Below are 24416 nucleotides of genomic sequence, written 5' to 3' on the forward strand. Positions count from 1 at the left end.
GTCAAGTTCAGGCTGTTGATGGTTGTCAGTTTTAATTTATTCAGTATTTACAGCTGTGAAAACAAGCAGACAAGTTAACTTCACTCACATTAATCAGCACATCTGACATTAAACGAAGATCACAGCTTTGATTTACCGACCGTAGATGCAGCTTGTATTTGTAGAATGAGCTCTAGGTGTTAGAAGAGCAAACAACATCGCAGGTATTGCTGAATAGAGATGTATTACTACAGTGAGAGTGGTACACCTAGCTACAGTTTTGATGTAATGCCTCTCTAATCCTTGTGTTTAATGAATCAACGGTCTACAATGTTCACAAACGAGCAGTGAAAAGCTGCATATTCTGCCAGGTTCCTTACATAGCCACGAAACAAAACGTAGATTTTGGTGACAAAAACCGTATAAAGTCTGTTTTTTTGATTCTTGAGATAACTGCAGGGTCATCAGGACATGATAACAAAGCAGAACTTGAGCTTGTGCAAAAGAGAAACAGATATAGGACGTGGAATGGCAGGAGACAAAAAAGACAAATTACCTCTCCAATAGCCCCTGCCGAAGCTAAAGTACATTTCATGGCAAAGGAATGCAGAAAGCACAGGTGATACCTGAAGGACTCCTTAATCCATGTGTGTTCAACATAAGTCACACACAAATGTAAAGCAGTTACACTTGTGTGTGACCCGTACATTAGTCCAAGCCAATGACATTTCCTTTTTTAATCTTGTGCTCCATGCACACTAGTGAGAGGCCTGAGGTTTCACAAGCTCGTATCGTCCCACCTGTCCTTCCTGTAAAAGCTGACCAATGAGCTGGTCTTTGTGTACTTTGCGACTGACTACCAGGAATCGCTGCCACCCCTGTCCATATGACTTGCTTCGTAGGCCGTATTTCTGAGATATCTGGTGGATCTGCTTGCGTTCGTCTTGGGTGAGGTCAGTGGAGAAGCGGAGATCATCCTGACGGTCTGAGCTGGCGTAGTTTCTGATGATGTCCTCAATATCCCGCTTGCTGAGCTGGTTTCCAGTCTTGTCTGTGTCCATTCCCAGCCCCTCTCTAGAGAACTGCTCCTTCACTTTGATTGGTTCTGCAATTCCTTCCCCATCACGGCCCAGGCCGCCTCCTTTCCAGCCCATCTTGCGGAGCAGCTGGTTTCCGATGTTGTCTTCCTTGATCTCCTGCCTGGTGGCCTCCTCACCTGACCGAGCCAGGATCTGAGATCGAGAGATGGCGTCACTGTGACCGTCCTTTCTTAGGTTGGATTTCACCACAGCTTGTGTCCTCCTCAAGGTGGCTAGGGCCTCTTTTGCTGCAATGTGCTTTACTAATTTTTTAGGTCCAATTCCTGCTGCCACAAACTGTCCTTCCAGGTAAACTTCACACCTCCAGCGATGATCGGGCAGAACCGAGAACTTGTAATCAGCAGTCACTTTATTAAACTGAGCTGTGTCATTAATGATGCATATTGCAATGTCAGAATGTTCCAGGATAACCAGCTCGCTCAGATGCTTCTTTTTGCTGACTGGTTGGCCAAAGCGCCCACCGTTATCTGAATGATTGTTTCCTCTGTAGTATTGTGATTGTTGTTGTTGTTGTTGATGGTGGTGCTGTTGTTGTTGTTGTTGTTGTTGTTGCTGCTGCTGCTGCTGCTGCTGTTGTTGTCGTTGTGCCTGATTCATGCGAAGTTTCCTGACTGCCTCTTCAGCTGCTGAATGCTTTGAGTTCTTTTTTGAGCCCGTTGCCTGCGCCACCAGCTCATCCTGCAGGAAAACACTGCACAGCCAAGCGCTGCTGTTGGGGAGTTGGTCGAACTTATAGTCTATCTTCATGCGATTAAAAGCTGCAGAATTGTTAAGTATGCAGATGGCGTCGTGAGCATTGTCCATGACAACAAACTCTGTCCAGTGCTTCCGTTTGTCAGGCTCGTATTGGCCCTTAGAGCTGGGTGTGGGCTTATCTTCTGGGTTGCGGAGGGCAGGTAGGAAGGCCGGTGTCGGGTTGTTAATCTGGCACACGACTATGTCATTGACTATGGAGTGTCTGTACCTGCGCTGTACCACACGAACCTCCACTGTTTTCAGGAAGAGTTTTACAGCTTGCTCAGATGCTCGGTCCCTCGCTCCGTTTTTACTCCCAGAGTATCCGGTAGCAAGATACACACCCTGACACCTCAGCTCACAGGCATAACCGTCAGTTGGGACTTTTCTGTTCTTCGGTAGGTCAGCCTGAGGAATATCCTTCAGGTTGACATAAATATACTCAGGATTAGTCTTGCATGCCTGAATGCTGCGACTCAGCATGAAATTGTAGTTTGGAGAGTCACTTCCAGTCATGACCATAGGGTCCCTGAAAGCGACAGCCAATGCAGACGCTACGTTTGCAATCAGCCTTTGCTTCTCATCCAACACTGACTGAGATATAGGACTAGGCTGCGACGTAGAGCCTGACTGAGAAGTGGTGGGACTGCTCCTGCCAGGACTGTTGTAGACTCTGCAGAACGGCCTGCTGGATGACGGCCGGTCCTGATGACTGTACCCCAAACCCTGACGTCCCGATTCCCAGCCTCCTGATCTGTTTCCTCCCCCATAGCCATTGTATCTGTGAGTCTGAGTGTATACATCTGAATTTCGAGAACCCTGGGATTCATACTTAGCGACATAGTCCTGTTGTGTTTTGGCCATAAAGTTTGAACTTGACCCACGTCCACCATAACCGAACCCAGCAGTACTACCTGAAAAAGTTTCTCGGTCTCTGTCCCTGTCTCTATGGGAACCCCAAGAGTCAGAGCTGTAAGACGGCACTCTGTCAAAAGCAGGCCTCAGGGAGGAGGAGCCCTGTGCTCGGCCGCTGCTGCTGTAGGACGAGTGTTCAGAGTCCCACTGTCTCATACCATACGACTCACTCCTCCGGCCCTCCTTGTCGTTCTCCTTCTCATCAGCACCGGTTCCTCCACTGCTTCCGCCACTAACAAAGTGTACAGGCTCAAAGCGAGGTCTGGAACCAAATTTTGACACAGGCATTTTCCTCATTGGCTCGTCTCCTGCAAAAACATGACAGAGGAAAACATTTAGAAACACAGAAACGATGTCTGATTTGACTTGCACTTACAGATATATCACATACTGATAAGGACAGGCAAAAAAAAGGTGAATTTTAAGGAAATGGAGACGAATTTTAAATGTGATTTCCAACAATCAGCATGAAAGTTTTCAAAATTGGAGTATAATAGACTTTAAAATGGAAAAAGGTATTCCAACACAGTATTTCCTCATCAATCATCCCAACTTAGAGGAGAGAGATGAACAGGTTATGTATTGGGCCATATTAGTCTGAAAACAAATCCTACAAAAAGCAAACAGTTCAAATGCATTGATCCTTCATAGATTGTGTTTGAACACAAAGCCTGATATTGCTTTCTCAATTTTGCCATGGAGCTCCACTGTTGTCCAAAGATAACACAAATGACACAATCCTTACTTGTGATGAAGAAGGACACTGTAGTTTATTACGAGTACTTGCCACACACACTGTTCCTGCTTCCTTAAATAATCAGTACAGCACCAAATCTGCTGCGAAATGCTCATACACTGACATGCACTTTTTACTTATCATTGAAAATGTTTGCACAATAGTTCCTGACTGAAGAAATGATTTAGCCTTTTTTTTCAATGAAAGTTTGATGCTTTGGCCTGTTTGAAAGAGTGGAGGCTACATCTTTAGTAAAGAAACAGACAGGCTGGAATAGTTAAAGTATGGAGGGGCAGACAAACTTATTACTGATAGTAATGTTTCAGGGGGTTATTCTAAAATAAAAATATAAGTTGGAAAAAGCTGCAATTCTGCAGAAACCTGAAATCCCCAATCCCACCTCTGACACATGTTACAGCTGCAGCAGCTCTCTGGCCTGAAGAACCCTGAAGTGTAGTACAGTTGGACTGCCTATTACTAAACTGTGCAGATGTCTAACTGTAGTTTTAACATTGTAATAAGGGTTACAGTGTTATACCTTGGTATGAAAAATGATATATTATTATAATATACTATATAAGTTTGCACATCTAAGGTACTTATTCTAAAAATATATTGAAGTCAACATATTTAGGACATTATTTAATATATACATATATATATAAATCATTGTAACTTTGTAACATTGTAAGACATCAACAGCATCAACAATAATAATAGTGTTTGGTAATTGGTTGGGAACATGTTAACAACCATGAAGTGGTATTTTTAAATTCAATAAACTTTTAAACCCAGATCAACACTCACTGCCATCAGAAGAAGTAGGTCTCTTTTTTGCTTCAGAACTAGCACTCGGTTCAAAGGAGGGCATGTCGCCAGTGTCAATCCTTTCTTCCATCACCAGCTCCTTCCAAATCAAATCCAGGCCATACCTGTTTTAAAAGAAAAACATGTGAAGTATGAATGAAATATATAAACAAAACATCTTGGCATACGCCATGCTGCCTGTAGAGGCTCAAAACAATACACTGAAAACAAGCACCACCTTCCAGCAGCGAGCAGTAACAGACATACAAGATGTGTGCCTGGATATAAATAACATGACACTACTAGACATGTAAGGGGTTTGATCATAAGGTTCAGAAAACTAGCTGCATTTTGAATCAAAACAAGGCCATGGCAGAATGACGCAGTAGGCCGAGAGGGTTCTTCTCCCACAAGCAAACATGTTTAAGAAGTAGCTGAATGTTAGCTTACGTTCATTGTCATTTGGACATGCGACGAATTATGTGTCAAATTCTTACCTTAAGGTGTAGCCTTTGGTCCGCTTTATGTCTCTGACCGTCAGCTGAGCAAAAGACAGTGCTTTTATTTATATGGTTAGCAGGCTATCATTATCGTGCTAGCTGCTTAAACCTAGCCAACTTATCATTGGCAAACCGGTGGCGGCTGCTAGCATTAGCCAGCCAGCTGGCTACCCCAGCTCCACTTCAGCAACGAGGCTAGTACTGTAGTTTTCCATCAGAGTCAACTCGACTTTAGAGAAAACCAAATGTAGTTAGATTCAGACTTACGTTGAACTTATCAGAGGGAAAGATCAATATGCTAAACCATCTGGGAGCTACGGATACCCATTCAACTGACTAGTTAGCAGAAAGCATCCATTTTCTGGTCCAGCTAATGTAAAATCATGGCGTCTGACACCACGCCGTCCCAGAATGCATTGCAGCCGGACAGTTCAAGCAGAGTAGAATGCACCTTATTTCAATAAGCTCAAACTGACCTGGACACAGTACAGTTTAAAGCGAAAATATGCTGTAAAAAAATCATACATTGACGGTTAAGACACCGCGTTTTACTCACAGGTTCACTGCAGAGTTTCACTAATACCATGAAACTTTTGTATTACTTACTAAGGTATTACCATGACAACCGAGAAATGCTGGATTCAAATTTAAAAATAAACTTTAAAAAAAAAATTCTATTAAAACAAGTTAGAATATTTTGATTGGGTTTTAGCTTGAACAACTTTAATGCTGCTGTCTTGAAAAAGTCATTCTCCAAATCGCAGTGCTTTTAAATAGCTATTAAAAGGATATGTGAGTATTAAGATGCTCCTCTACTAACGTATTACTTACCTTTTCATTGTGATATCATAAAGTGATATATTGTATGCCATTGAGCAATATGCAAATACTGTAAATTTATTGTGTACTTATGTGACTGTTAACTACTCTTTGCTGCCCTTTTAGCATGGAAATATTGTATCTATAAAGTTTAGACATAGATAAATAAAATATACATTTCACGATAAATTTAAGGTGTCACACAGTTTTCATACTCATTGAATACAAAAAGCGGACTACGGGCCTTATCAGCTAATTTAACATCTCATAAAAACATAATGCATCTTAATAAACAACATTATTCTGCGTAACCACAAGCCCCTGACACTGTAAATGAAAACAAAAGCAAAATGTTTGGATCAGATTTTTTATTGAAAATGTACATCAATGGAATCAAACTAAAATAAGATACTGAATAATTTGTGGTTTGGGAAAGTTTTTGACTACAAGAGGTGATGACTGATACTAGAAAAATGTATGGCATTTTCTGACACCAAAATGTTACTTTACACTCAGTCACGTCCAAAGATCATAGGTAATAAACAACAAGTCTCCACTTCAATACACAAAATATATCCTTATAAATTATATAAATGCATGACTATTTTCTTTTTTTAATACTCCTATCTGGGATTCAGATCAACTCCACCTTATACTAATATTTGGCAAAAAGGGAGCTGAAATAATAGGACAGAGCAAATATACATTAAAAATAATATGCACCATTTGAAGAAAACAGCAATGAAGTTGAAAAAGACTGCAAACCAGAGTTATTAGGGGATAAAAACAAGCAGGTCAAAGATCACAGCGGTATTTAAATAAAAAGATGCATGCAAAATATAGAGTAGGCTGGTGAATATTAAAGCACAATGTGTAATAAAAGGCCGTTACATGTGACCTCCATGGTATTCAACGGTGACATGTAAACATGGGCACCATCAAATGAAGTGCTAAGTAGAAAATATTGCTTTGGCGTTTGGATGATTATGAGTCTAATTTAATTTTGTTGACTTTTATTTCAAACTGAGATAGATTCAAGAAAACAACATGACTACTCATTAAAACTTGAAATTAAGTGCTTCTGTCCTTGATGAGTTTGTTTTTGAATCAGCAAGCCCTAAAGTTTCAGAAGCATTTCACTCTTTTTCGCTTTGTATTGAGAATCCTTTTAAAAAGATGAGTGCATAGTGCAGGTCATTGATATTTTTGCTTCAAGTACAGATCAAATAATGACTTCACAAATGAGTCCTGTAGATGTGTGAACCCTGACTGATGACTTCTATTAACTATAAGTCTCTTTATATACATTAAGACATTAAAGCAGATTTAAACTGTGCCCGGTTCCCAACCTGCCTGGGTTTAGAGCTTCATTAGGTGGTCAGAAATACCATGCGAGTCCACATAAGGCCATAATCAACAACAAAAAAAAACAGGGAGATGCCATAGGGAGAATTTAAAAAAGGTTCAATACAGCGAGAAAAAACAGGAAGAGGTAAAGGGTGCTTAGTTCTTGCGGAAGCTGCAATCCCCTCTTCAGCTGGTCAAGACAGATTAAAAGAAGCTGAGGGAGAAATAGAGAGAGAGAGCCGGGCGTTAGAGAGGAAGTGGCAAAGCAGAACAGTTTCAAAAAGTCAAGCTTGAGATTTAGAAGTGCATCTGACATCAGGTAGAAAACAGATTTAGGTTTCATTATCATAAAGACAAAGTATGGTAGTAAAATCCCTGTAATCATAGTCAATACATAAAAGATCAAAATCATGAGATTATAATGTGTCATGGTGCAGAAATGAAGCGTTAAAAAGCAGACATGATTGTGTTGCCAATATATATACCTCTTAAATATAACAAACAAGTGCACTTGTGATCTCCATTAAGCAGAAAGTGGGAAAAGCGTTACTCACAAACAACAAAATAGTGCACGTTTAAACATAAGCAGAGGCAACAAAGCAAGAGTTAGATGGCTGAGGGTGAGGTTAGATGCTGCAGCAAAACACAGACACACATTGATTGAATATTATAGCAGAGCAGGTAATGATTAAGAAACCCTGAAGGATGGGGTCCACAAAGCCTCTGGTCCCTTAGCAAAGCTCGAGGGCTGAGGGGCTACTCAGTGCAGAGCCAGGGATTACTGCAAAGGAAAGTGAAACCACATAGACCAGTGAGCGGGGGGATGAAAGGAGGAGGGAATGATGTATTTTGACCCTGGTATAATGTGGAATCAGACTGCATTTTATGTCTCCAATCCAAGATAGTCTTCTCTTTTATGGAGACAATTAAAGCAACCTTGAACCTTGAATTAGTAAAAAAACGGAAGGAATGACGCAGGTCAGAAGAGGCCATGTGATTATGAGCACAAATAAAAAAACATAGCTGGAGATTTTAGATAGATTGCACCAAGAAGAAACAACCATTTTCAAATGTGTGTGAAGACTCAGGACCACAGCCTCCTTTAGAAATACAGATGTAAGTAAAGGGAACCTTATTAATTTACACTTATCGGCATCAACATTCATTCAATGTCACAACTTAATAGTCAACTGAAATGCTTCATCATGCAAATCTAGAACTCTCCCCATATAAGATTATTAAACTCATCTGTCATTTGGCAGCATGTTTGTCATACACAATGATTTATGGCCACAGTTGTAACATTTGGTGAAAAATTGGCCTTTATTTTCTTTGATCATGTTTCTTTTCTGCAATAACACTGATACAAACAACACTGGTCCCTGCAGGACAATGCACATCATGGTGATTGACTTTCAAATGTGCCTTCAGTACGAGTACAATAAAAAAGAAAGTTACAATTGCACTGACAACATTAATATATATATATACTTAAAAGGAAAAAATCACATTTTTTTGCATAAAAAAAAAAGTGCAAATGTGAAAGCTAAGACATGTATGCACATAACACATGACAATGAATGAGGTATGGGAGAAGTGGTAAAGAGATTAGGCTCACAACTACTCATGCATCAGGCTAAAGTGAAACAGCATCAGCGAAGGGACCGAATACCAAGACAAATGTAATTTTAAAATAAACCTGGCTGCAGTAACTTAAAGTGGAAGCTTTGATGTTCTGTATGTTCTAAAGTGATAATCTCGAAGATTTTCATTTAATGAGTGTCTGTTAAGTCATTATTTCTGAATATAAACAATATATATTCTATTGGAAGTGTCCACCATTCCTGAGGTAGATTGATTTACTGTCTACTTCTACACCCACAGCTGCTGCTTCACATTAAAAGCCTTCAATTGGCTAAACATGGTGGCTTTTATTGTGAAGCAGTCTCAGGAAATACCCTGTATTACGAAGAGATTGCACTGATAATTCTTTTAAGCGCTTTCTGACAAAGTTTCAGTTTTAAATACTGCAGGGAGTAGAAACTCATGCTGTGCGTTTGCTGTGAACCGTACTTCCTGTTCACACGGTAAACAGGAAGTCACCAAACCAACCAGGACTGAAATCTCTTATCGTGAACTTTAATCTAACAACAATGAAGCTCGAGCCCAAGCTAATAAACCAATTACTATAATAACAAGCATGTTGATGTTGTTTTTTTACAAGCACTTATTAAAGAGACCACTTTAACATGGAGTTTTTAAAATCAGGGAATCACTAAGCTGACTGCAGGACTTTAATCTGAATCTGGATCAGACTCATACATCATTAACTTCACTCGGTTTTACATCAATCCTCATCCGTCTTAAGTCTTCTTTTAATCTACTTAAGATCTTTGCCGACACATACGAACACACTCTGGTCGCTGTCTGATGCATGTTTCACGTTAGCCTCGGCACATTTCTGCCCATCACAACAGTGGTCATGTATGTTAAGATTAAAAAAGCTCACTCCATCATGCAAAGAATCAATGAATATTAAAACAAATATGGAATGCATTCTTTTAAAATGTCCATAAAAGACAAGCTGAATAACCGCTTGTACAAAACATTTAATAGACGAGCATCATTCAGCAAAACAAACAAAAAAAATGATGTAAAACGGCTAGCACTGCCCAGCGTCTTCCAGAGAGCGGGGTGGAGGGCATGTAGAGGGTTGAATTATGGGGGGGGATGGGTGAGGGTGGGGAAGGGGCACTGTAAAAAAGGGATGATGGGGTTGAAACTCATTCACAGCAGGATGGCCACAAGGAGCACTTTTTCTACAGGAACCCTACGCTGGAAATGAGAGAGAAGGGCTGTTATTGCTTTCTTTTTGAGTTAAAACATCATCACGACACACACATGCACACACTGTTTCACATCACATCACATTAACATTAGTGACCAGGTGGCATTTAGAGGAGAACGTGCTTTCTTTCAAGGCATCTTAAAAGGTATGAGTGTACAGAGGTTAAGGCTGCATGTACAGTCGTCTTCTCCTTAGACTAATAAATGTGTTTTGAGGTTTGGTCCCGCCCCTGAGCGTTAAACAATGTGTGTGATTGTCCTACATATCTCTCTCCTCAAACAGCAGCTTGTTTTCATCCATTTTAATGGTCCTGAACTGCTTGAGGAGTTTACAGATTGTGAGACAGATGTCTTCGTTCAGTGCTACTCTCCCCAGCGGTTCAGCATCAACAATATCTCTCTGTGGATTTGGCTCTTATATCCACTCAAGAGGGGGGGGGGGATTGTCATATGGTTGAGAGATCAACAAAACATGTCATCTCTATGAACAGAGATGGGCCCTGAGGCTGTTTGCTGCTCTGGTGTGACCTGTTAGTCTCAGTTCGGCCTTGAATGGCTCTTTGTGTGACGGCAGGGCCGTGTGGGGAAGGACTTTGGGAGAGCCGCAATAAAAGGGGACTGTTGTGGATTTAGGGAGGCAGATGGGGCAGTACATCAAATGGGTGTGTGGGGAGCTAATAAACCGGTTGATTTAGAAGCTGGCACAAGGACAGTAAACACTGCCAGCTCAAGGATATGATCAACACAGATGTTACCATTGATAAACTGTGGGCCTGCAACACTCGTGTATCTGAATTACTGTTTCACATTTAAATAACTTTAAAGAGCTAATTAAAGGCATGTGAATTTAGATTTAAAGGCTTTTAAAGAGGGGGTATTGTGCTGTTTCACATTTTAAGACATATATATAATTTTACAATGTTGGATGTCCAAAGTAAAAGTGAGTAAAAGTTTTAAAACTGTAGGTAAAAGTATGTTGGAGTAATCCCCAGGCTTCTCAGCTCAGTCTGCAGGCTGCTTGTGATGTCACAAAGTGCACCTCAGCAGGCTTCGGAGAGCTGGCCAATCAGAAGAAAGCAGGCTTGTAGGGGCGGGGTTTCTTAAAGGGACAGAGCTGACTGAGTCGTTTCAGGCAGAGGCTGTTTGAGAGTTTTTTTAACTATAAATTATGCTAAGCTACTCCATAGGTATCACAGAGTGATATACGAAGCTTGAAATTAGCATAATACCCCCCTTTAAAAAGATTCAGTTTATTAAGTTTCAATGCAGAAATGTTTGATCAGTAGTGTGGAGAAGTTGTAATATTTTAGCCCAATTAAATGCAGAATCTCTTGATTTAATACTTAATTCTGATTTAGGTATTAATATATTTTAATCCTGTATTTTAAAATAATGATTCATTCAAAAGGATGTAAAAATCAATAGGCTCTTTGAACCAATCAATGAAACCTACATTTTTCATAGATAGATTTGGTGTAACTCAAGTCTTACCCGAAGAGGTGCCTCATGCAGCATGCAGCAAGTGCGAGGGGAGGAGTTAACTGGAAAACATTATGGATGCAACATAGGTGACACGTGCACTCACAGAACAGATTGACATCTTACACACGACAAGCAGTACTCAATAACTGTGTCTTCTGGGAACTGAAGAAAACACTGACTTAATCCTGAAGCTTAAATACAGACACATAATTATTCATCCGTGTTAACAATGGAAGACCGCCCTAGTCGGTTTTCATCAGTGACCCACAGACAGAGCTAAAGATGCTGCACTGCTACCCCTTTTGGAAGAGAAAGATTATCCAGGCAGAGCTCATGAAAAGAGAAGAAGTGGCTGTGAAGGAAGGACATTAACAGGGAAGAAAAAATAAAGCAACAAGAACCTTCTCAGTGCAAGTGTCTTCTTCCTTTTCTAACAGGCACGGCGTCACATCAGCTTCAACACAAAACCAGGATTCGATTACCAACATGAAGGGGCCGACAGTTTCAACAGCACAATACAAGAATACTTGAAAACATCTGGCTTCAAACATGTTGTGGAGAACATGATTTAATGAAACTTTTGATGTAAACTGTTGGAGGGGAAGAGAATTAATGTCAGATATAACAAGAAAGAGAGTTCACGCTGTGGATTGATTAAAACCAGAGGAGTGGCCATGGTGACTACAAGAGACATGATGGGATGGAGGAAAGTTGTCAAATTGTTTCCACGAAGCAACTGAGACAATTATGATCTGTGATAAATTATTATCAGTGGAACTGCCCAGTCATTTTTAACCGAGATTCAATAAAGTTGTTTACACATATGTGCATTTAATTTCACGATGTGTTTTGCTTGATCAAAGCAGTTAAGATGATTTCTGACAGCTGGAATCGGTTCAACTATTTAGATGAGGACAGCAGTTAGTCATTATCTCTCTCTGCGCTTCTTATATGTCCACATTGGTGATAATTTATGTATTCTGGTCAGATCTTAACACATTCTTTGTTATTGACAAGAGGGGCAGACTGGAGCTTTCATCTTCTTCTGAGTAATAATTAGCAGAGTGAGAGTCTGAGAAAGGCAGTAGGCTTATCCAGAGCCTTCAACTCCTGCATGGATTCAATTATACAAACATCAGGTGGATTATTAATGAGTATTAGTGGGAGAGAACAAAATTAAGTTCTGTCTGCAGCACATTTGCAAAGTGGAATGAACGCTGAAGGAGTCTGCATTATTGTCAAGATGAAGCTTCAAACAACATCTCACATATTGAAAGTATTTGTGTCCAGATGTTTGACATAAACCTCTGTACAAAGCCCACAAACTAATTCCCTGGAACATCAATGTGACCTTGTTCCTCCCACATACAGACTTTTCCAATCCTTATACAATTGTAGATGGTCCCCCTGCACCTGTGACAGACATTAAGAAGTGCTCAGAAGGAAGAGAACAATACTTACTTTTTCCTCTCTTTGTCCCTCTTGAGTGTGGTGGAGCCCCCTGCCTGCTGGGCCTGGTTCTGCAAGAGCTCTGCGGCAGTCTTTTTCTGTTTGAACATGTTGAGCTCGTCGTCCAGGGACTTCTTCTTCTCCTCCAGTTTCTTTTTCTCGTCCTGGTGGAGCTTCTTCAAACGGTCAAACTTCTCATGCAGCTGTGCGGCGGTGGCAGATGAATGAATGCTTTGTGTTATTTAAAACAAGAGCAAGAACTTCCATATGCAAGGATGAGGAGAGTTAAGTGATCGTACCTCTTTCTCTGCTTCTTTGAGCTCAGCCTCCTTCTCTTTGACTCTTTGGACGAACATTTGCCTCATTTCTTCTTCTTTCTTCTGCAGCTCTCCCATAAACTCGTTCCTCTTGGCTTCATACGTCTCCTGGAGACTGGCAGAAGAAGAAAGGCAGAGGGAACAGCAATTAATAACAAAGACATAATGCGTGAGTGCACAAACTCAAACTGGTGCATGATAGCAAAATAATATAAACGTTCCAAAGATAAAATGCAACAGAGAGTCAAAACAAGCACAAGGAGGCAGAGCAACTCCAGCTGTATGAGAGCGCTCTCTAGTTCACTACCTGAAGGGCTTGCTGTCAGGGTCTGTATCCTTGAAGCCCATCTCCTCCAGTTTGCAGCGGCGGTAGAGCTCGTAGTGACGCGTGTGGGTCTGCTCTCGCAGGTCCTCCATGTTCACTCTGATCAACATTTCACGCAGTTTGACGAAGTCACAGTGATTCTCATTTTCCACTGTGAAAGACAAATGAGTAATAAATGTTTATTATCAGAAACAGAAGCCATCATCACTTTACAGTGTTTACTCTATGACAACCAGAGAGAGTATTTCACAGACCAGACATACAAACAGTGGCAGTTAAACACAGACTAGTGCTCTTGTCCTGTGGCTCGATTATGGATTTTGCAACTGGACTCATTGATGCACCACACAGCCACAGGTCATGTGAGTACACAGGCCCCAAATGTCAGACAGAAATATTAGACAGAGCCGTCTGTAAGCATCAGGATTCTAATGTGCATTGTTTAATTGTTTTGGCATTCATTTCATATGGAACAATAACTGTGAGGTTCAAGTGCTGACTTTTAGCTTTAGGGATGTTTGAGGGGTGTCATACCAAGTAGGCAATGGAAATTCAAGAACAACATTTCCCTCAGGGAAAATATTTTATTAAAGGGGCCACAGTTCCTTCACAGATCATTGGCTGTAGATTCAAACACCCTGAAATGAATGCAAAGCAAGTGACAGAAGCAACATCTGAAATTTGTCTGTGAAGGTCCTCAGCCATCCAGGCCATGGTAATCTCTATTTACAGATTCTTCATAGAAATGTAGAATCTGTAGGCAGGGACTTAGATTTCCGGGCAGGCAAGTGTTCTGGTTTCCTTTTGTAGTACGCTTGTAGTTCGAGTAATATTGACCAATCATGTATCAGCAGGCTGCGGCGTATGCAGGAAAAACATATGGAGAGCTAAAGCAGGTGGAACGTAATGACATCCCAGCTCCCATCAGCGGCTATCTGATGACGATTTACCTTCTTATTAATATCTATAAACAGACATCAGCAGCAAGTTCAGCTAACAATCCATTAGAGATCTAAAATTCAACTCAAGATAAATTCCCTTGAAACTGTGTCACGAAAGCCGCTCAGCGATCAGATTTCACGACTTCCTCAAATGCATCAGAAATGAGCGAGCCGAGCTCCGTTCAACAAACGAGCATTTCAGCAAACTTAAGACCCACAAATTAAGGTTTCTCTTTCTGTAACAATTCAGCACGCGGAAAAGGAAGTCAGCATTGTCGTCTTAATCTTAATCTTAATCCGAAAGGCAACTGGTTTTGGTTGAAGTTCTTGAAGACATTTCACCTCTAAACCGAAAGGCTTCTTCAGTTCTAATCTGGCTGGTGGATGGAGCTAGATATATAAGCCTCTGCAGCTCTGCATGTGACCTACAGCTTCTTCTAGAACTGAAGAAGGCTTTCGGATGAGAGGTCTTCAAGAGTACAAAACCAGATCAAATATTCATCAATTTGTTCAAAATACAGAAAACTATTTTGATAATCGCTTTCCTGCTAGAAGTTATTTAAGAAGCAAAACTTATAATCAATTCTGTCGAGAAGTTTATAGATGTCGTCTGGGGCCTGGGGAATTTTGATCAGCATTTCTAACCTTCTTAGGAAGCTTTTATGGGTCAAGAATTCAAAAGAGGAAATCATTTCATGTGAATCAATAACAAAATGAATTGTATGATGCAGCTTGACAAAAAAAACTGTCAATATCTGTCCCTTATGTATTGCACTGCATCTAGGCTGGTTGCTGGATGGACATAGTCCTGGCAATCATCCCCAAACACCCACACAGAGAGACACTCATTTGACAATAACACCATACAGCTGAAAAGTAAGAGGCTGCAAATGTATCATAAAAATGAGTGCCATTAGTTTGCAACACATTACACAGACTGCATCACAGATTGATCAGTCGATAAATCTGAATCATCAGTGACGTACAATGTCAAACTCTTTATGACGTCAGGGCTACTGCAGCTCTAACGTACAGTATAATGGCAGAGGGGTTGCTGCAGCTAGCTGAGGTTATATAATTGGTTATGAGCTAGTCTGCAGCAGCTGATGGACTCGAGGAGGAATATGAGAGGAGGGAGTAGCTGCACTGGATCTGACACGAGGGAGCCTGCTCTCATTTCCTGTTCAGGATGTGACCTAGCCTTACCCTGCACCGTTCCCCACGGGTATTGCCGGGCCTTTACCATCTTGTTCCCAATCTTCACTTCTTCTGTGCTCCCAACTACAGCGAATGGCAAATGGCTCTGTGGAGCAGAAAGAAAAGCAACATTGGCAGAAGGAAAAACAACATTGGTATAATGCCAAACACACCTCGTGGATTCCCCTCCAATTCTTCCCAAATCCCACCATGTAAGTATGTATGCAGCTAACATTATATTTCTCAGACACCAAAGGGTGTCCCTGTAATTGCTTCATTATACATAAAAACACACATGTATGCATGCATTCCAAAGTGTTAACATCACTAAGACAAAAGGAAAAAACTGTGTTAATGTGTATGTAATGTGACAATAAGCTAGTTTTCACAGACACCTCTGACAGCAGGATGTACCACCTCTTTTAGAACAGAGCTGTGGTCAGACTGTTTGAAAACAGCCGAGAGGCAACAGACTAACACAATCAGTTAGGGAGAGTTAAGGCATTTCTACAAATGAGACCTCATAAAGAGTTAAGTGAGCCTTGGCTCATCTGTCAGTGAATACAAGCCCTTTCCCACACTGTGGGCTTCCTGCAGAGAGAGCGGGTTGATTGTGCTGCTCTGTGCGCACTTCTCCCGGCATGGGGTGGCTTCCTGAGAGCAGACACAGACGATGCCTGTGACTGATCCCGCATCACATGTTGTTTATGGCGGTAACGCATAGCAGAATTCAGGTTAAAACTTACAAACTGGAAATGTGTTACATATCCCGCTGATAGCATCTTTTACATCATCTCTAAAGTGAATGAAGGATACTTTATGTTTAAAGGGCCAGTTCGCCGATTTTCAACCTCAGACCTATAATGCTATTATGGGGAGCTAATACCATTGTGGAAGAAAAAAAGTTTGAAATGTAAACTGCAGACCCGAAGAATATTTAGACGATCCACCGGTATATTCTCGTCATATTTCGGGTTCTGTATCGCTCTGAGCCATTGCCTGTCAATGTCCTTGACTGGAAAACAGTAGTATTGCACCAGCATCTCTAACTGGGCCATTCATTTCAGGGAGGGGCGCAATGCATGCTGGGTGTTGTAGGAGTACAGAATGGGCGAAACCACGAGCTGTTTGTACAACTTTCTCCACACCTGTTCCAATTTCAAATAGTACTGCTTCTATCAATTACAGAGAACACCAGCTTTAACTGACAGTGGTTTTTTCCAGGGGCGAATTGCTCCTTTAAAAGCGTAGATATGTAGATGTATGTATGTGATGTAGATAGGACGCCTTACGTTCATGGTGGAGTTGATCTCGGCCACAGACTCGTCATCAGTGGGGAATTGATAAATCTGCACACCGTTGCTGACGAGCTCACTGGTGATTTTGATTTTGAACTTGGCCAGCTCGCTCTTGGAGATGGCGTCCGACTTGGCAACGATTGGAATAATATTGACCTGCAGTTTGAGAAATGACAAAATGACAATGTGCAGACAATACGTCCAGACTTACAGCTAAAAATAGAGCGTCTTTTTCGCTTTCTGTCAGTTGCAACTTTGCAAATCAAAATAACTCTTTTAGAAGAAGTAGTTCCAACTGAAAATAATACATCTATCCATATTTCTTTCATGACCATTCTAATCACTGGTTTCCCATGAGTGTAATAGTGATGTAAAGTACATTTTCATAAAGGAAATAACACATGCTTTCTTAATAATTCCGACCCTTCACAGGGCCTCTCTCGAGCTCTGAAAGTCAGGCCTTTTGTGCATCACAGACAATTACACATTCTTAAGCAGGGAGATATAAATAGTAAACGCAGCAAAGGGAGCAGCAGGCTTCCATCTTCTGCTCCACATCACTTACAAGCTCTCCAAACTTGGTGTTAATAGTCTAAATCGTAAGACTCCATTTCAACATCTGTACTATCAGTGTTTTCCAAACAGGAAAAGAAAAACAGAGTGATAAGAGGAGGGGAAAAGGCAGCAAGGGTCCCACATGCAGATACAACTGACTGATGATAAATGAGACTTTCACTCCCACACAACAACTTTCTCCGTGCCCTGTCGCCTACACAATCACAATTTATTGTTATTATAAACTAGGGGGCCCCTTTAACTAACATACTAAGGGGTCATGTGAACAAAAATACTTGAGTCTGGTGAAAATACAACCCCCCCCAGGTAAACGTGTAAACAGAGGAGGCTCTTCTCTGGAGGATGCTGTCGTAAGTGGCTGCCAGAGGGCACAGCTGCTCTGGCAAACACTGAGCCGACTCTTTGTACAAAAGCCAGGAGGTCCATGCAAATAAGCTACTGTGGTGGACCTCACAAAAAGGCAGCAATCATTGAGCCGACTGCATTTCACAGCTGACCTACACCGATGCAGAAACGAGAGCAGAGCCACTTTGCATTCAGGCAGATGGCCTAGAAAAGGTTTGTGACCCGTGACGAGAGTGGATAGATAAAATTGTGCAAACAGCAACACACTGCCAAAAGGATTTACCTACAGTATAAAGTATCTATGACGTGCTCCAGTAAGTCTATCCATGTTCAAAGACATTATATAACAGCTATTCTTTTACATCATTCTCCTGCAGGGCAACTGTACTTCTCATTTAATGCTAGAAAGCAACGACAGACACAACTGCTATTACATTAGCGATACATGCACGACTGCATATAACTACATGATGCTTTTATATAAGAAGAGCTGCAAATAAATCCTAATACGAGCAGGAATTGATCTGGAACTGGTGTAAAACACCCAGATTTGAAAGTGGGTCTCTGAATCAATAATCACCAAATCAACAAAAACAAATTCCAATGGGACATTTTTTGACAATTGAAGCTCACCTTGCTATCAAGTTTCTTCATGGTTACCAAGTCCAGGGATTTGAGCGAGTGTCCCGTGGGAGCGATGAAGTAGAGGCATGCGTGGATGCGGGTGTCGTGGTAGCTGTGTAGCGTGCGCTTGATTTTCAGCTCTTCTTGTAGATATGCTTCGAACTGGGCGTCGATGAACTCCACAATAGACTTGTAGCTGTCAGGAAGAGGGACCAACAGTGGAGAGATTTGAGCATTTCTTTCTGATAAAATGTTTATTAGACTGCTACTTAACGTACCCAGCGTTTTAGAGTACAGTATATCAAAAGTGTAGCAATACTGATATAGATTTCATAGATACCAATAGAGATACTGTGCCTTCTAAAGTCTCCGTCTGTAGCCAAGAATTTCAGCCTTGTTTGCCAAAATTTGATTTGGGGGAAACAGACGTCGTAGTCTTTGAGGCTGGTGACATCCCATGATCTATTGTGCACTTTTCAGCTGTTCAACACCTCTTCCTTACATACAGCGAGCAGCCAACTGAGGCGGATGGAGTGTGAAAAACTGTCTAGATATACTAAGAGAGATGCTGTAGTGCTGCAGAGAGGATGAGAATGTTTTCTGGTGTCGTTTTTTGGCGTGTGAACGAAACTTGGCATTCACACAGCCTGGTCTAGCAGTTTATTGAGAAAACTGAACGTTTCTGATGTTTGCTTGCTTGCTTCCTGTCGTTTCAAGTTAGGAATCTGTGTTACAATTCATTTGGGTTACCTTCATCAACTCTTATATTTGATAAATATTATGAAACCAAATCCCAGATATTTATGTCCAGCTGGTCATCCATCACAAATAAAAATATGGCTCAATGTCAAGAACTAAAAAACAACTACAGGGTGAAGAAATTGGGAGGAAGGCATAAATGATTTGTTTTTCAAACATCCTGTTGTCCTCCATGTTGTTTCTAATAATATTCACTATTAAATGTTATACTGTTTGCCAACTGTCAATCGGAGAAAAAATACACTAATAAAAACTCAGGTATCATGGGACCTCTCCGTGTTTACACCAGCATCTTCCTGGTTTATGTTTAAGTTTAACTAAAATTCAAGGAATCCATCATCAGCTTTGGCCTCTCTGCTGACAGACTGTCTCATTGACAAGGTGCAGTCCCTCCTTTAACTGCTACATCTATTTTAAAAGATCTGTTTTGCTTAATACATGGCAAAAATGATAAACGGACAGACACAAACACAAACAAACGCAGAGTGTGTGTAATACTGTCGGATATTCTGCCAGTGGCAGTTCACATGACTATGATTATGTGCTGCTCTAAAACGCAGGCAAGTCTCTTATTTCCTCTGTGATTGGCAAATTGATACTGAGCAAAGGGTAAAACCTGTAAAACAACCGCAGCCTTCTCAAAACAAAGAGCTTAGTCACCCTAATCTGTCGGGATTTCTGCTATTGCTCACAAAGACAAAGAACTGTGCTAAAGAAACCAGTTTGCTGCAGTAAAGACCACCATTCAAAGGCAGGACAGCCGGCTGCTTTACCTGTCTTCTTTGTTGATCTGGTCTCCGAAGCCCACGGTGTTGACGACGGTGAGTTTGAGGCGCACGTTACTCTCCTGGAGTTCGTAGGTGTTGGACTTGAGCGTGACTCCCGGCTGGTTGTGCTGGGTGGGCTCGCCCTCAAACTTGGTGTTGAACAGCGTGTCCATCAGGGTGGACTTCCCCAGACCCGTCTCGCCTGACAACACAAAATCAATCATGTCATGAGTTTTTCTTTCACATTAAAATGACCTCTCCACCTCATCATTTTACCATTCATATTTCAAAACCAACAGAAGTGTAGTTAAAGTGGCCCTTTATATTTTGGTATGCTCAAGCTCATCAGACACTTTTATTGACTCATTTTTAATGGACCTCAAAGGGAAGCATAAAAGGGTGTCTGAAAACAGATTAAATATGATATTTTGAAGATGTTTCAAACGAAACCAATTTTTCAAATGCTCACAGCCACAGAAACAGCAGAAATAGCTGCTTATTTGCTGATGTATTCTGGCATCCATTTACTGCGAGAGGCTGTCAGATGACTCAGATACAGAGCTCTCTCTGTATGAAATTCTATTTTTATTCATCACAGCCTGACCTGCAGTCCAAGCATGTTAGCCCATTTTGTATGATATCGCACTATGTTCCTTATTCACAATCTTTTCCTCAGAATCCACATTAACTGATGCGCTGAGGGCCCTATCACCGGTCTCTGAGCTCGGTTTAAGTTGCTATAGAGAAATCTCTCTTGCTGAAGGCTGTTTGGCATCTTGTTTGAAGGAACAGAGAGCCAAACTTGAAAGGACCGCTGTCAAACGTCCTGAAATCATAAATAACACAACAAAAACCCTGTGCAGAAGTGTTAGCCCTCTTTTAGCCCAATGGAAACACCCCTATCTCCACATATCTGACTCCCTCCATCGCGACCAAATCATGGAGAAACATTCAGTCACATGACTTTGCCTCAAGTAATGTTTGTACTACTTGGAAGTGCTGTGCTTGTCGATCACATGACAGCATTTAAACATGGCAAAACATGACGTGGTTAGTGTACTGCATCAATTTTGTACTCATATTCTTAACATGTCTCTAGTTTGTTTTAAACTCTGGTTGTAACAGCAACTAAAGAAAGGAGGAAATGTGTTTCATGAAAAAAAATCTTCCACATTTCACTTCTACACAAATGTAACAGGACTCAGTCGATCCCCAAAATAGCAAAGAAGTTTTGAGCTGGTAGGCGAGCCAAAACCATGACACTAAAAATGGCCAGCAGGCAACAGAATTTCTTTTTTAAAAACAGGCACAGATTGTAGTATTGTAACTACACCTCTAAACAGCAACATGACACATGACACAAATGATAGGAATTGACAACAATCCTTACTGCTCTCTCAACGATAGTGAAATATTTAAAACTGGAGCAAAATGATGTAGCATCAACGTCAGAAGACCTTTGAAATATCACAAATATAATATGAAAAGCTTCAAAGACTTTTCACGCCGGTACTTAAATTACGAAATGCAAAATAAGATAAAAGGCAGAGAAAATATTGCAATTCCCATTGCAGCTTTCGGCTTTCATGTGCCACCAAAACAAGAGGAATCCTGACGGCAAGAATTGTTTTACCGTGTGCAGCAGGCAGAAATGCTCATTTTTCAACAGCCACAATATTTTAATATGTGGCCAAAAATCGCTGATCAAAATAGAGTGGAAAATATTAGACAAAGCCTCTCAGTATACAACAACACATTGAAACATATCCACTTACTATAGCCTTCAAAATGACCATAAAGTTGAATCAAAGCCTGTAAGCGTCTACATAAACTGACTCCTCCATAAAGCTGCGGTTTTATTGCACGACTGCAGTATTAGATTTCATTAGTTTTAGATGGGTGCACCCATTACAATGTAACGGAACACATGCAAGTGAATATTTCTACTGACTAAAGCCAAAGCATCTTCCTTCTTTTGTCAATATAAAAATGCATGTATAGGAACACGTCTTTAATGTCTGATAAATCCTGCATAAGGCTTGTATTCGAACTGTTTTTGATAGTAATGCTTATGAATAATAACTACCTGCAGACATGTTTGAATTGCCTTATTTAACCCAAAGCATCTTACTCATAATGCCTGCTGACTGGCCAAAGGGAATCTGAGCAGGGCAAATGATGAGCAGCATGCTTTGCATCTTGTGGGAAAGCCTGACTTTCACTGAAGCAAGTAAGTTGTCTTTAAGCCTGAACAGAGGAAGGAAAAGCATTTTAACGCATGACACACTCACCAACACAGAGGATGTTGAAGCAGAATCCGTGGTTGACAGACTTATTGACCAGCTGGTCAGGCATGCTGTCAAAGCCGACATGGCCGGCCAGAGGGACAGCACGAGCGCCTTCACCCTAAAAACAAAAGATATCCACATGTAACATCGGGTAGATACAAATCAATCACCTAGCAAGGTATGCATTGATATGCCCTGTTAGCACTATGCTCTTGTGCCTGTACACATGCACAGCATTTTCTCTGACAAGCTATATTTGCATCGTAAGTTGAATGATGTACTGCAGAGAAATAAAAGTCAGTTACCAGATTTTCAACCATATTTTGATCGTTAGTCACTGTGACTGACTTCAGGTACAATGTAGCACACTTCCTGTTTCCTGAGCTCGTAGTCTCTTCCCGCAGACGAGACAGTTACAAACCACAATGTACTTATATGGAAACATGTCACTGTTCATTTCGGAATAAAGGGTTTTAAATTTAATCTTTAATTTAAATTGTTTCGAAATTACAAAATAAAAGCCAAGGAGTCAATTTAATGTCGTCAGCACTTGTGTTACTGCAGTGTCACTTTGACTTGAACCCTTAAACCCCCTCTTTTTGGCTGGTTGCACTTCCTTTCACTCAACTATTACACTTTTTGTACACAGTCTATGTCTGTATCAGAGTGACACAACACCAAGGTGTAAAAGCACTGTTGTTACATGTGTGTGGGGGCGTATGGCTGCTGGTGAGCATCTCCCATCTCTGTGAATCTCATTTCTGCGGCCTACGTCGACATTTATGAGGTGCAGGAAAGAAAAGAATTTAGATTATATGGAAAAGAAAGGCCTCTCAACCAGCTAAACCTCAGCCAACCAGCCATTATGTGGCTTAACATAACACAACATTTCTTTCCAATGTGGCGTAGGCTTTGAGAGGAAAACATTCCGTTTGCGGGTCAATTTAAAATAACCTGACAGGCTGATGGTGCTGGACAGTTGAGTATTTGGACAGTTGAAATTGGGTTTAAACAGCTGTGGGAGTATTTGTAAAACTGGGGGTAATGTGACTGGACAAACAGCCTTTCCTCTTCAGCTGCAAGTGTAACATTCCTGAACTCAATCCTGCATTTCAAGGCACTCACAGCCAAGTTACACACAGTGGGTTTTCATTCATTGAGCCGCAAAGGGATATCAAACTGCAGAACCTTTGCTATTCTGAGCAGTCTCTCTGGGTGTAGTGGCTTCCTTTTCCCTCCCCCAGACAAAAACCAGGAAAACTTTACACACGCTTTTCAAATTGCAGGCCCAAATGCCTATAAAAAGGCAAGGATCTGTCCATATTTCCAATGCCCATCAGACAACGCCCGAAGTTAACGGGACTAACATGAAACAACATAACGGAAATGAGCACCGTGGCTGAGCTGAAATGGGGGCGTTCAGAATGAATGGCCTAAAGATGGCTCTATAATAGACTGTCGTTTAATTTGAGCTAATAACGAGTCTACTACAGAGTATTTAAGATATTTCAGGGGCTCATACCGTCTGAAATGTGGTTTAAGCTTAAGCTATTAGGAAAGGTAATCTCCTTTTGTTCAGCGACGGTGCACTGAATTTTGGATGGAGTATAACATGAAAAGCGGGTGGTGACTACCGTTACCAACCAAGCCTAAACCTATTCCTAGTTACAGCATCATACGCAATGCTAAAATGATATGATTTGAATTTACTGAGACTAGCAAACAAATTTCATGAGGTATGGATTGATACCTACGATTGAAACGAGTAAAATGAGCTACTCACCGCTTGCCTCGCTATCTCAGTTGACGCCATGGTACTAGCTGTTAGCCGGAGGATGAACCCTCTGCTGCTCTCTGTGCTTAGCAAAGGGAGCTACACCGTTGAAGTTCAGCGAAGGATGGCCTAGTGGGAATGTACCACTGTTCAACAGGCTCTATTAGGTGCGTTATTGTAATATACTGGCTAACATTGAGATCTGTTAAGTTAACAGAATTATAAGCGCCACAAACACTCCGGCTTGTGCTTTGGAAAAAAATAAATCCAGATTATTATGATTTCAAATGGGTCCCCCGGCTCCCCCACGGTTAAACCTTAATGGTATCGTCCAGTACGAGGGTAGGAAACTGAAATCAATGAACGTTACAAATGTAGGTGGCTATTCTGTAGTAAGTACTTTATGCCAAGAGAGTGTATTGTTTGGTTTCAATAAATTTAAAGGCAATACTATAAAACAATATTATATTATTGACCTACTAATTCTCT

At 41.0% G+C, this 24416-nt stretch overlaps 2 protein-coding genes across 5 annotated transcripts; both read right to left on the reverse strand.

Annotated features, from left to right (window-relative positions):
• Nucleotide 1: 1 nt before the first annotated feature.
• On the reverse strand, nt 2-5115 carry nkrf (NFKB repressing factor). Its single transcript, XM_069669822.1, has 3 exons — nt 4770-5115; nt 4273-4397; nt 2-3037 (listed from the first exon to the last, which is right to left on the reverse strand). Exons 2-3 carry the CDS (start codon nt 4361-4363, stop codon nt 738-740), a joined length of 2391 nt encoding a protein of 796 aa, XP_069525923.1. The 5' UTR covers nt 4364-4397; nt 4770-5115; the 3' UTR covers nt 2-737.
• Nucleotides 5116-5944: 829 nt separating this feature from the next.
• Nucleotides 5945-23995, reverse strand: septin6 (septin 6). 4 transcript variants are annotated; one of them, XM_069670275.1, is made up of 11 exons: nt 23937-23995; nt 22157-22271; nt 19872-20067; nt 18349-18535; nt 16789-16950; nt 15506-15602; nt 13341-13509; nt 13016-13148; nt 12729-12919; nt 11277-11326; nt 5945-9768 (listed from the first exon to the last, which is right to left on the reverse strand). In XM_069670275.1, exons 1-10 carry the CDS (start codon nt 23964-23966, stop codon nt 11323-11325), a joined length of 1284 nt encoding a protein of 427 aa, XP_069526376.1. In that variant the 5' UTR covers nt 23967-23995; the 3' UTR covers nt 5945-9768; nt 11277-11322. The 4 variants fall into 4 exon arrangements, with proteins under 4 accessions (XP_069526376.1, XP_069526375.1, XP_069526377.1 ...); XM_069670274.1 differs by having other exon boundaries at nt 5945-9773; XM_069670276.1 differs by lacking the exon at nt 11277-11326 and adding an exon at nt 11669-11721 and having other exon boundaries at nt 5945-9773.
• Between the last annotated feature and the right edge of the window lie 421 nt (nt 23996-24416).

Source organism: Semicossyphus pulcher, unplaced genomic scaffold, assembly GCF_022749685.1.
Source record: "Semicossyphus pulcher isolate SPU_LCO1_2020_fin unplaced genomic scaffold, fSemPul1.0.p SCAF_2, whole genome shotgun sequence".
Classification (NCBI taxonomy): domain Eukaryota; kingdom Metazoa; phylum Chordata; class Actinopteri; order Labriformes; family Labridae; genus Semicossyphus; species Semicossyphus pulcher.

Coding starts and splice junctions, on each gene's coding strand:
- nkrf (XM_069669822.1), bottom strand. CDS start 4,363: ATGGAAGAAAGGATTGACACTGGCGACATGCCCTCCTTTGAACCGAGT. Junction 3,038..4,272: donor ACCTACTTCTTCTGATGGCA/GTGAGTGTTGAT, acceptor ATGTTTTTGCAG/GAGACGAGCCAATGAGGAAA.
- septin6 (XM_069670273.1), bottom strand. CDS start 23,966: ATGGCGTCAACTGAGATAGCGAGGCAAGCG. Junction 20,068..22,156: donor CTTCAACATCCTCTGTGTTG/GTGAGTGTGTCA, acceptor TTGTGTTGTCAG/GCGAGACGGGTCTGGGGAAG. Junction 15,603..16,788: donor AGATCAACTCCACCATGAAC/GTAAGGCGTCCT, acceptor TCTGCTCCACAG/AGCCATTTGCCATTCGCTGT.